Below are 13242 nucleotides of genomic sequence, written 5' to 3'. Positions count from 1 at the left end.
TATATAGGGATAGATTTAATCCCATTCAAAGCTTTGGTCTATTTACATAAATCACTTTTACATAAAGCACTCCCTCCAGGACATTGGTGGTTCAGTGATAGGATTCTCGCCTGCTCCGCCCCCTCCTTGTCACACTCTGATTTTCACCAGTCACTTTTCTCTCCACCCTCTCTATATCACATCCTGTTTCCACCCTACTTGGAGAGTATAAAAACAGCTGCTCTTCTGATTAAAGACACTTGGAAATTGCTTTCCGGCTCCGAGAGTTCCAGAGTGTATCTCCTGTGAAGTTAGTGCAGCATGAGTTCCTGATCCCTCATCCACGCAGCAGCCTAGATCAGCTCCAGTTGAGTTCTTTCCAACCCAGAGAGCACTAGCTCGGGAAGAAGTACCCTCAGGCTATCCCGGCACTGCAGACCTGCTTCACCAATTGTAAATTGACTCTCCTAAAGGTGGGGATCCGGGGCTCGAACAGGGATTCTTACACTAGTCCATGTGCTTTGTGCCACCTGTGCTTAACCCATTGTGCTACCGCCCGACTCCCTCTGCTTTATATCTTAATGCTTTTCAGTCAACAAGTTTGCAGATGCTACCATGATGACAACCTATTGGGAAATTGTGCAGATGCGGTCACATCCACCATGTTGTCCCCTCAGGTCAATTTCCCTCTAGAGAGTTGATACAATATTCCCTACAATATTCCAGGAGTGCCTTGTTTATTCCTCCCCCTTCCCATCCCCCCCCAGCTGTAATCCTATCACCCCACTTGTCACTTCCGGAATTTCTCCCATTTAAGCCCTTCTTCTTCCGCCTGTCTCTCTCTTAGCCCCTTCACTGGAGGGTTGCTGCGGGTAGCAGGAGGCGGCCATTTTGCTAGCCCCACGTGGCCCTAACCGCTGTGAGGTGCCCGCATGAATAAAGATTTGAACTCTGAGGTGCCCGCATGAATAAAGATTTGTGTTCCCTCTTAGCATCGCTTGCTTCTCTCAGCTTCTCTCTCCCCCCCGCCTGACACAAACCTGACTTCCATGGGCAGATGACCTCACCAATGTGTTCTGAAACCCCACCTCTCCAGAGCCCTGCCCCACTAGGGAAAGACAGAAAAAGACTGGAAGTCGACCTGCCAACGCCCATATCCAGCAGAGAAGAAATTACAAAGCCAGACCACCCCTCACCTTCTGCATCCCATAATGATCCTGGGTCTACACTCCCAGAGGGATGAAGAGTAGGAAAGCTTCCAATGGAGGGGATGGGATATACAACTCTGGTGGAGAGGAATTGTACCCCTCTTATCCTATGGTTTTGTTATTAAATTAAAAAAAAAAAAAAGCCTCTGTGGTGTACAATCTAAGATTAGGGAGGGAAAGACAGGGCAAAGAATGCTGCTTTTCATTATAATTTATTTACATATTTATTTATTTATTAATGGATAGAGACAGACAGTAATTGAGGTGAGAGGGAGAGACATTGCGGACCTGCTTCACCACTTGTGAAGCTTTTTCCCTGCAGGTGGGGACCAGGGGCTTGAACCTAGGTTCTTGCACACTGTAATGTGAGTGCTTAACTAGGTGTACCACTGCCTGGCCCATTATAAATTAACAAACAGGAGTCGGGTGGTAGTGTAGTGGGTTAAGCGCATGTGGCACAAAGCGCAAGGACCGGCTAAGGATCCTGGTTTGAACCCCCGGCTCCCTACCTGTGGGGGAGTCACTTCACAGGCAGTGAAGCAGGTCTGCAGGTGTCTATCTTCCTCTCCCCCTTTGTCTTCCCCTCCTCTCTGTCCTAACAATGACGACATCAATAACAACAATAACTACAATAAAAAAACAAACAACAATAAAAAAGGGGCAACAAAAGGGAAAGTATAAAAAAAATTAATAAACATATGAGCTGGCTAATGCTTAGTGTGTTACTGCATAGGACTTGCCTGCCTGCTGAGCCCAGGTTTGATCTATGCACCAGTGTATGCCAGAGTAGGCTGTGCTCTGGTCTCTTTTGCTCATAAAGATGAGTCTTTTAGAAAGTATCTTAGTGGCCCAGAAGGTGGTCCTAACTAGAGTGTTGGACTTCATTTTAAAAATATTTATTTATTTATTTGTTTGTTAGTTAGTTATTGGATAGAGACAGAGAGAAATTAAGAGAGAAGGGGAAGATAGAGAGGAAGACAGACAGAGAGACACCTGGGAAGAACTCCCCTGCAGGTGGGGAGGCGGGGGCTTGAACAGGGATCCTAACTGGTCCTTGTGCTTTGCGCCATGTGCACTTAACCCACTGCGCTACTGCCCGACTCTGAGTGTTGGACTTCAACATGAGGTCCTGAGTGTGATCTCCCATATACTATGTGATGCTGTGGTTCTGTGTCCATTTCTTTTGTGTTACTGTAGAAGATTTCCTATTTGATTAACTAAAAGTTCTCTTACTCACCACAAGGGCCTTCTCAGACTCCACAATGTTCCACTCCCGGTTTCGCTGGTTGATGTAACTGTAAGGTGAGTAAGAGGTCTGAGTCAGTGAGCTGGGGAAGAATCGAGGGGCCACTGAGTACCAGAGACTAGAGTCAGTGCAGCAGTGCAAACTTGTTTGCCTGAGGATTCCAGTGAGGACTGGAGCCCAACCAAAACAGTTAGTACACACCTGATAGCAGATATATTCTTGGTCCGCTGGCGGTCCAGGGCCTCTGCCCGCTCCTCTAGCTCATTCAGCTGGTCTTGAATTTGTTTGGCCTTGTCTTGATCCCCTTGATCCTCTGCCATGGCCTGCACAAAGAGAGAAGTGCACATTTGGAGCTGTGAATGACTTTCTACCAAGTGTCCCCTTACTTTCTACATAGGAAAAAACAAAAAAACTCTCAAAAAAAAAAAAAAAAAAAAACCTCTCATGACAAATGAATGGCAGGAGAAATGAGAGAATAATGGAAACAATCTCTATAAATGTCTATTATAGAAGTAATAACTCTTGGGAGTCGGGCGGTAGCGCAGCAGGTTAAGCGCACATGGTGCAAAGCACAAGGATTGGTGTAAGGATCCCAGTTCGAGCCCCCAGCTCACCACCTGCAGGGGAGTTGCTTCACAGGCGGTGAAGCAAGTTTGCAGGTGTCTATCTTTCTCTCCCCCTCCTGTCTCCATTTCTCTGTCCTATCCAACAACGACAACATAACAACAGTAATTACAATAACAATAAAAAAAAGGGCAACAAAAAGGAAATAAATAAATATTAAAAAAAAAAAAGAAGAAGTAGTAACTCTTAATAAATTCCCTTAGAGCTTGCTGGCTCTGGGCCCCAAGTAGCTGATGTATACTTCATCACAGAACCCAGACCCAGTAGGGCTAACCCAGCCCAACACAGCCAGTTTGATCCAGATGGGTAAAATGAAAAATAGTCTACCAGCACTGGGTTTGGCAAAACTATCTACTACTCAGAAAACTAAAGGAACTAGAAATCAGTGCCTGAGAAAGCACTATGTATGCTGCTTAAACTTAAGCCCAGTGTATCCTCTCAATTTTGCTACCACTAACTTGGCAAGGGATGAACAAATCTAATTTCCTGTAATGTGTGTGCTTAACCAGATGCTCTACCACCCAGTCAGACCCAAAATAGGATTTCCTGGACCTTCTGATAGGATAGGGAAAGAAACTCCAGCATAAGCCCTTACCTTTTCTTTTAGCAACTGAGTCTTCTTCATAGCATAGTTGGGTGGAGCTTTTCTGAACCTTTCTTTCTCCTTTACAATCTGTAACAGAGAAGAGATAGCAGCAGTGAGGTATTCCGAAACTATTTCTATAGACAGGCTAGGTGAGCCCATTCTGGAAGCAAGGGATACTACACTGCTTCTGGGGTCAGACATTGTTCTAGGATGTATTAGGGAATATGCACCAATAAATAGCAACTCATGGCTGGGAAAATAGCTCAACCGGTAAAGCACTGAACTTGTGTGCTTGAGGTTCCTGTTTCCACTGCTGATGCCACATGTGTCAAAGTGATGCTCTCTAGCTTGTCTCTTGTTCTTACTATTTATCTTATGTGAATCTATCTCTCATATGTAATAAGTTAAATTATTTTCCCTAGGAAGATGAACATTTATTGAAGTAAAGCAGGGATGGAAAGAGAAGAGAGAGGGTAGGTTATGCAAAGAGACTCTCGTGCCTGAGGCTCCAAAGTCACAGGGTTCAATCCCCTGCACTGCCATAAGCCAGAGCTGAGCAGTGCTCTGGTTAAAAAAAAAAAGAGACACATGCACATACATATGTATGGGGGGACAGGGAAGAAGAGGACACAATAAGTTAAATTTCCAAAAACAGCAGCAATGCAAGGCTAGATACTAAGAAGGCTGGTCACAGTCCAAAAGATCAAGGGCAAAGTAGATAATGGTTATGCAGAGACTATCAAGCCTGAGGCTCTGGAAGTCCCAGGTTTAATCCCCTATATCACCACTAGCCGGAGTTGATCAGTGCTCTGGTAAGCAAACAAAAAAGAACAGAGATCAAAGAAAATTTTTAAACACACACAAAGCCCACACACATTATTAAAAAAAAAATTATTTTTATTTATTGGATAGAGATAGCCAGAAATGGACAGGGAAGGGGGATGCAGAGAGGGAGAAAGACCGAGAGACAGCTGCAGCACTGTTTTACCACTCACAAAGCTTTCTCCTTGCAGGTGGGGACTATGGGCTTAAACCCAAGTCCTTGTGTATTGTAATGTGAGCACTTAACCAGATGCATCACCACCCCCCATCTACGCCGATGACATCTGCTGTGCAACTCAGGCATCCAAGTTCGACATCCTCGAGGAAACTCTCATGAAAGACATGTCTCTGATATCTGATTACTGTAAAAAATGGCGACTAATCCCTAGCACTGCTAAAGCGGTATCATCTGTTTTCCATCTACACCATGCCTCGGCCTCACGTGAGCTTAATGTGCAGCTTAACGATACGAGAATCCGGCATGAAGCCCAGCCAGTCTATCCTGGCATTACTCTCGATCGCACTCTGTCATTTCACAAACATCTCATAAAAACTGCAGCAAAGGTGGGCGCGAGGAATAACATCATTGCAAGACTGGCCAGCTCCTCATGGGGCGCGAGCGCTTCCACACTACGATTATCATCTCTGGCATTATGCTATTCCACTGCAGAATACTGTGCCCCAGTATGGTTCCGTAGCCCCCATGTCTACTTGGTCGATTCCAAATTACATTCCTCCATGAGGATAATTTCTGGAACCATCTGTTCCACCCCGGTTCCATGGCTGCCAGTTCTTAGCAACATCGCCCCGCCAGATATTCGTCGGGATGCGGCATCATCTAAGTTCATTTCCCACGTCTACGCTCAACCGGACCTGCCAATATACGCGGATATCTTTGCCCACCCTGTCCAACGCTTGACGTCTCGTCACCCAATCTGGTCCCCTATGCCTACACTGAACTTCTCTGTTCCAGTCTCTTGGAAACAGAGCTGGCAGTCAGCTGAGGTAAAGAACAAACACCTCATCACAGACCCCTGCAAGCATCAACCCGGCTTTGACCTAGCACGTTATGATTGGGCTCTCCTCAATCGCTATCGAACAGGCCATGGCCGGTGCGCCGCTATGTTCCATCACTGGGGAGCCAGAGACGACCCGAACTGCCCCTGCGGCTCCAGACAGACTATGACCCACATAGTCAACGACTGCCACCTCTCCAGATTCAAAGGAGGTCTCGAAACTTTACATCAGGCTCAACCTGATGCTGTTGACTGGCTACAGAAGAAGGGCAAACGCTAGAAGAAGAAGAACCACCCCCCATTTTTTTCTCACTAGGGCTATTGCTGAAATTAGTGTCCGCACAATTCCACCATTCCTGCAGTCCTTTTTTATTTTTGTTTTTGAAAGAGGGTGAAAGACAGAGATAGGTATAGAGAAGTGAAATATTTGCAGTACTACTCCAGTGATTGTGAAGTTTCCCCACTGCAGGTACTCTTCAAAATATTTTAAAATCTCAAAGGACCAAGCCATGCAGAATATATATCCCTGAACCCTGAATACAAATGACAATGCATTTAGAATTAAAGAGATAATTCACTTGTCATGTGTGCAGCTCAGGTTCAAACCCTGGCACCACGTGTGAGTACCAAGGTACTGGTATCTCTGTATATACTGGGCTGTTGGAAAAGTCATGACCGGGAGTCGGGGGGTAGGTTAAGGTTAAGGTAGGGTTAAGCGCACATGGTATGAAGTGCACATGGCGTGGAGCGCAAAGGACCAACATAAGGATCCTGGTTTGAGGCCCCAGCTCCCCACCTGCAGGGGAATTGCTTCACAAGCAATGAAGCAGGTCTGCAGGTGTCTATCTTTCTTTCCCCCTCCTCTCTCCATTTCTCTCTGTCCTATCTAACAACGATGATATCAAAGACAACAACAATAATGAGTACAATAACAATAAAAAACAAGGGCAACAAAAGGGAAAATAAATAAATATAAAATAATAAAATATATATAGCCTCCAAGAGTAGTAGTGGATTTATAATGCAGGCACCGAGCCCCAGCAAAATAACCCTGGAAGCAAAAAAAAACAAAACTCTGAGGTGGGGGAAAGGTTCAGGTCCTGGAACATGATAGCAGAGGAGGATCTAGTGAGCATTGTATTGTTATGTGGAAATGTTATGCATATACAAACTACTGAATTTTACTGTCAACTGTAAACCATTAATTCCCCAATAAAGAAATTTAAAAAATAATATATTAAAAGAACTAAAAAAAGAGAGGGAGGGAATGTAAACTGAAAACAATCTTGGTGAACTATAAATAAGTTAGCATCCTAATCCAACAGTACCACTGCTAAAGCTGTCAAGATGGGAAGGAATAAGAGAAAACTGTGATTCTCTCTAAAAACTGGTTCTTTGTATACCATCACATTCTGGGGCACCAGGTTTCCTACCTCTTCAATGTCCTGATCATTGAATTTATAGTTAAGAGCTTCTTTAATAGATAACTCTTTCTTGTTGATTTCATCCAGAGTAGGCAACTGCATTCCAGCAGAGAACATCTGGGTTAAAGCAGGATAAAAGATGATTAATAAGGGGTTTTAACAAGAGAAACTTAGTATTTTCTTTCTTTCTTTTTTAAAGATTTTATTTATTTATTAATGAAAAACACAAGAGGAGAGAGAAAGAGCCAGACATCATTCTGGTACATGTGCTGCCAGGGACTGAACTCAGGACCTCATGTTTAAGAGTCCAATGCTTTATCCACTGTGCCACCTCCTGGACCATGAAACTTAGTATTTTCATGAACTGCTGGTTGCTATTTACTTACCGCTTCTTTCCACTTCATAAACTCACTTTCAGTGAATTCCTGGTTTGAGACAAACTCTAGGCGAAACACTCGTTGGTCATTGCCATGCCTAAATAAAACAAGAAAGAAGATCTCCAAGAACTAGCAAATTGATTATAGTACCCTATCAGACTAATTCCAGTTAGCTTTTAGAATCACCCTGGGAATTTTGTAAAAATCCACTGCCAAAGCACCTCTCTAGATTATTAAATCAGAATCTCTAGGAATAGGAACCAAATACTAAAATTAAACAAACAAAATCCTCCCAGACATATATATGAAAGATGCATTTACTTGTTAACATGAGAAAGGGGGATGGGAGAAAAGGAGAGTGAGAAAACCAGAGCATCATTCTGACACATCTGATTCTGGGGACTGATTCTGGTTCCTATGCTTTTAGGATCCAACACTACTATCATTGGGTCACCTCCTACATATCTCCAATAGACAACTGGGATTGAGAATCAGAGCTAGCAGAATTGGCTAGTTCTTCAAAAGACAATTTACAGACACAAAGGAATGTAGGGCCAAGATAACTAAATAAGGAGAGCCTATATTTATCATATTATTATGATTCCATAATAATAGCAAAACTATACAAAAATGTGGGCTATTTTGCACAGAAATAGACCTGAAATACAGATGAACAAGCTCCTACAATAAGGTCAGCACCCAAGTGATGAGATAGAGATTCTTCCTAAGAAATCTTGAGATTTTTAAAAATTTAATATTTATTTATTTATTCCCCTTGTTTTATTGTTGTAGTTATTGTTGTCATTGTTGTTGGATAGCACAGAGAGAAATGGAGAGAGGAGGGGAAGACAGAGAGGGGGAGAGAAAGACAGACACCTACACACCTGCTTCACCGCTTGTGAAGCGACTCCCCTGCAGGTGGGGAGCCGGGGGCTCCAACTGGGATCCTTACGTTGGTCCTTGCGCTTTGCGCCACGTGCACTTAACCCACTGTACTACCGCCTGACTCCCTATCTTGAGATTTCTAAAGTGTAGGGGAAGGGTTGTACCAAACTTCTAATACCCCAACCTTATTAAAATCTACTTACAACAGTAGAATAAGAAGAACAAGAGCAAGAGTAAGAAGGAGAAGGAGGAGGAGGAGAGGAAGAAGAAAAGAAAACAAACTATCAGCTATAAATTAGATGGGAGATGTGACAGCTGCCTTTCTGGAAACGTTTGTAACCTAAGAGACCCAGGAGGCAAATTCTAGGAGGAGAGCTCTACCCACTACTACTAGCTGCAGATTCAGCTAAGAACTCAAAGACATTTATTAAGAATGCAGATAAATAGACTTGGCCCCTGCCAGCTAACCCCTGACTGCTAGGAAACAAACTAAATCTTCACTGTTAGCAAATACAGTATAGACCTGTCAACACCCCCCAACCAGGTAGGGGCTCCCCACTCTCTACTGTGGTCCCTTGATGGCCCACAGACTGCCAAGCCATGCTTTCTGTGTGTCCAAAGTTGTGTGCTCCCCACTATTACATGAACCAAGGGACCAGCTTCCTTCCAGACTTCAAGGCTTCCCAAAGAAGCCTACTGCAGTCTCTAACTCCTAGTCACCACCCAGACCCACTTATGCAAGGAATCCTGACCCAGATAATAAAAGAACATCAAATATGAGACGATACAAGCCTGTGAAAAACCTCAAATACACAGAGATGTAGACGTCATAAATAATTTAAAGTAGGGGACTGGGCGGTAGTGCAGTGGGTTAAGTGAACGTGGTGCAAAGCGCAAGGACTGGCGAAAGGATCCCGGTTCAAGCCCCTAGCTCCCCACCTGCAGCGGAGTCGCTTCACAAGTGAAGCAGGTCTGCAGGTGTCTGTCTTTCTCTCCCTCTCCTCTCTCTATCTCTCTCTGTCCTATCCAACAATGAACAACATCAACAAAAACAATAATAAGCACAACAAGGGCAACAAAAGGGGGGAAAATGCCCTCCAGGAGCAGTGGATTCATGGTGTAGGCACTTCAGCCCCAGCAATAACCCTGGAGGCAATAATAATTATATATATATATTTTTGTTTGTTTTTTTTTTTTTAAAGTAACGTGGTCTAGGAGGCAGTGTAGTGGATAGTGTTGAACTTCCAAGCAGGAGATCTCAAGTTCAATCCCGGCAGCACATGTGCCAGAGAGATGTCTGGTTCTTTCTCTCCTCCTATCCCTCTCATTAATGAATAAATAAAAATATTAATTTTTTTTTTAAAGTAACAATCCTACAGATGCTCATAGAAATGAGAGAAATGGAAGAAAAAGCCAAGTTGGAAAGTGTGAGAAAAGTTTCAACAGCAATCATAAAGCAGGAGTTGGGTGGCAATACAGCAGGTTAAGTGCACGTGGCGCAAATAGCACGGACCGACGAAAGGAACCCGGTTCGAGCTCCCAGCTCCCCACCTGCAGGGGAGTCATTTCACAGGAAGTGAAGCAAGTCTGCAGGTATCTTTCTATCTCTCCTCTTTTCTGTCTTCCCCTCCTATATTTCTCTCTGTCCTATCCAACAATGATGACATCAATAATAATAATAACTACAACAATAAAACAACAAGGGCAACAAATGGGAATAAATAAATATATATTAAAAACAAAAAGATTTTTCAGGCTCCAAAAAGCCAAGAATTTATGTGTCTATTTTTTTCTTGCTTCTATTCTGATGCCCAGAACATTGGGTGGCACATAGTTCTAAAAAAACAATCTTCTGAATATGGTCACCCAAGAAATGTCTGCAGGAGTGTAAGCATCAAAGCAGTGCTACAGGTGCCTCCCCCTTTTTTGCCTCCAGGGTTATTGCTGGGGTTAAGTGCCTGTACTATAAATCCACTGCTTCTGTGGCCATTTTTTTCCCTGATTTTTTTTTTTTTTTTTGATACGACAAAGGGAGGGAAGGGGAAGACAAAGAAGAGGGGCTAGGTGGTGGTGTACCTGGTTGAGCATACATGTTACAATGCACAAGGACCCAAGTACAAGCCTGCAGTCCCCACCTGCAGGGGAAAGCTTCACAAGTGGTGAAGCAGGGCTGTAATTATCTGTCTCTCTCCCTATCACCACCTTCCCTCTTGATTTTTAGCTATCTCTATCCAATAAATACAAATTAAAAAAAAAAAGGTAGGTAGAAAGAAAGATAATACACCTACAGACCTGCTTCACCACTTGTGAAGCAACCCCTTGCAGGTAAGCAGCTGGGGGCTTGAACCGGGATCCTTGTGCTCTGTACTATGTGCACAATAGCCCTGGTGGCAAAAAACAAAACCAAAAAAATCTTGAACCAGACCTGCAGGACTCTCAAAATCAATCAACCAACCTTCCTTCCTTCCTTTTTCCCTTTCTTTCCTTCTTCTTTTTTTTTTTCCTCCAGGGTTATTGCTGGGCTTGGTGCCTGCACCATGAATCCACCCCTCCTAGAGGCCATTCTTTCCCCCCTTTGTTGCCCTTGTTGTTGCAGCCTCGTTGTAGCCATTATCATTACCATTGTTGACATTGCTCGTTGTTGGACAGGACAGAGAGAAATGGAGAGAGGAGGGGAAGACAGAGAGGGGGAGAGAAAGATAGACATCTGCAGACCTGCTTCACCGCCTGTGAAGGGACTCCCCTGCAGGTGGGGAGCTGGGAGCTCAAACCGGGATCCCTATGCTGGTCCTTGGGCTTTGCGCCTTGTGCGTTTAACCCACTGCGCCACCGGCCGACCCCCTTTCCCTTTCTTTCTTACAATCTTGTTTCTTTTGTATTTTAAATTATTATCTATCATTTCCCATAGGTGAAAAATATCCTACAAATCTCCCTATAAGTTCCTCTGAGGTTCACACACATATCACAGGTACAAGCAGTGCTGGAACTGTCATGGAAGTACCTTTCTTACCGTAGTTGGAGTCCTTTGTTTGTTCTGGTGCCACCTAGCTGGTAAACTTTGGCGGTTTCTACAACACCTGTGATCTCAGCAACCTAAGTGAACACAGACAAGTAAAAAATAGATTCTTCTAGAGTTCTCCACTGTGTCCTGTCTCCTCTCCTCACTCACCCATCCATCCCATCATTTTTTCTTTTAATTTTCTTTTTATTTATTTATTAGACAGAGACAGCCAGAAATAGAGAGGGAAGTGGGAGCTAGACAGGGAGAGAGACACCTGCAGCCCGCTTCACCATTTGCAAAGCTAGCCCTCTGCTGGTGGAGACCAGGGGCTTGAACCTCGGTTTATGTACATTATTTCATGTGCGCTCAACCAGGTGTGCCACCACGTGGCCCCCATCCCATCTTTTTGTTGCTGTTTTGGCTGACCAGTGCTGCTCAGTTTTGGACATCAGCAGTGCTGAGGATTGAACTTATTAGGACCCCTTGCATTCAACTCCTGTTCACTACCACTGCAGATCTCCTAGCCCACGACACTCTCTCTTTAGCTCTATCTAAAAGTAGCACAGGGAAGCTCAGAGTGAACAGGAGTTCTGAACACTTTCCTTCGGTTTAGAATTCAGATGGCAAAGGATAAGGGGCTCTATGCCCAGGGCAAGCTAGTGCCAGGAGAAGAGATATGACTCATTAGATGCTCCCCACCAACTTAATTCTACATTATTAGGGGATAGACTTAAGATTTCAGAATGCTGTGGTCTGGGAGGTGGTGCAGTGATAAAGCTTTGGACTCTCAAGCATGAGGTCCTGAGTTCGATCCCCGGCAGCACATGTGCCAGAGTGATGTCTGGTTCTTTCTCTCTCCTCCTATCTTTCTCATAAATAAATGAAATCTTTTTTAAAAAAAGAAAGAAAATATTTCAGAATGCTTTCTTGGGCTAACAAAACAGCTCACCTGGTTGTGTTGCTGCTTTGCCATGAGCAAAACCCAGGTTTTAGCCTGGCAGCCACTGTGCAGACCATGCTATGGTCTCTTTCACTCACTATCTCTAGCTTTCTACATCTACTTTCTTTTATTTAATCATTTATTAGACAGAGAAATCAGCAAGGAAGGGGGACACAGAAGGGTAGAGAAAGAGACACCTGTAGCACTGTTTCACTGCTTGTGAAGCTTTCCCCCTTCAGGTGAGGGCCGGGGGCTTGACCTAGTAGGTCTCTGAGCACTGTAACATGGGGGCTCAATTGAGTGTGCCACCACCCAGCCCCTATATCTATTTTTACAAAACAATAAAATTAAACAGAGTGTATTATATTAACCAAATGTGAAGACCATGGAGGTCAGTTTTCGTTTGCTAAGCTTGGACATGGTTACTGTTACTCACAGGTAGTCAACATATTAACACCAGACAATCTAGAACAAAAACAAACAAAATGAAACAGCTATGTTTCAGTCATCAGACCACAGACTGGAACATACCAGATATCCATCATGAGGTTGGAGGAGTTTATTTATTTTCTTGCCTCCAGAGTTACCCCTGGGGATCGGTGCCAGCAATATGAATCCAAGGCTCCTTGTGGCCATTTGTTTTAATTGGACAGGACAAAGAGAAATTGGGGGGAGGGAGAGATACCTACAGACCTGCTCTGCCTCTTTTAAAGCGATCTCCCTTGCAAGTAGGGAGCCAGGTGTTTGAACCTGGACCCTTGCACAGGTTCTTGCACTTTGTATTATGTGCGTTTAACTGGGTGTGCCACTGCCCAATCCTCCTAGTATTTTTATGCTTATTTAAAGCCTCAGTACAATTCCTTGCTCCAGGGGGCTGGGCAGTAGCATAGCTGCTTAAGCCCACATGGCACGAAGCACAAGTACCGGTGTAAAGATCACAGTTCGTGCCCCCAGCTCCCAACCTGCAGGGAGGTCACCTCACAAGCAGTGAAGCAGGTCTGCAGGTGTGTCTATCTTTCTCTCCCTCTCTCTTCCCCATCTCTCTCGATTTCTCTCTGTCCTATACAACAACGACATCAATAATAATAATAATAAAATGATAACAAGGGCAACAAAACGGAAAAAAATTGCTTG

At 44.1% G+C, this 13242-nt stretch overlaps 1 protein-coding gene across 2 annotated transcripts in view; it reads right to left on the bottom strand.

Annotated features, from left to right (window-relative positions):
- RTF1 (RTF1 homolog, Paf1/RNA polymerase II complex component) overlaps positions 1 to 13242 on the bottom strand; it is a 78168-nt gene that overhangs the window by 20144 nt on the left and 44782 nt on the right. For both annotated transcript variants that reach the window (XM_060175060.1, XM_007536474.3), the window contains exons 9-14: positions 11178 to 11260; positions 7292 to 7379; positions 6915 to 7022; positions 3653 to 3730; positions 2635 to 2756; positions 2425 to 2482 (exon numbers count right to left, since the gene is read on the bottom strand). In XM_060175060.1, the coding sequence (XP_060031043.1) occupies positions 2425 to 2482; positions 2635 to 2756; positions 3653 to 3730; positions 6915 to 7022; positions 7292 to 7379; positions 11178 to 11260 (537 nt within the window). The remainder of the gene's footprint in view (positions 1 to 2424; positions 2483 to 2634; positions 2757 to 3652; positions 3731 to 6914; positions 7023 to 7291; positions 7380 to 11177; positions 11261 to 13242) is intronic.

This window comes from Erinaceus europaeus, chromosome 16 (assembly GCF_950295315.1).
Source record: "Erinaceus europaeus chromosome 16, mEriEur2.1, whole genome shotgun sequence".
NCBI lineage: Eukaryota > Metazoa > Chordata > Mammalia > Eulipotyphla > Erinaceidae > Erinaceus > Erinaceus europaeus.
Note: the sequence above shows the minus strand (reverse complement) of the source record. Positions and strands in the feature narration are given on the sequence as shown.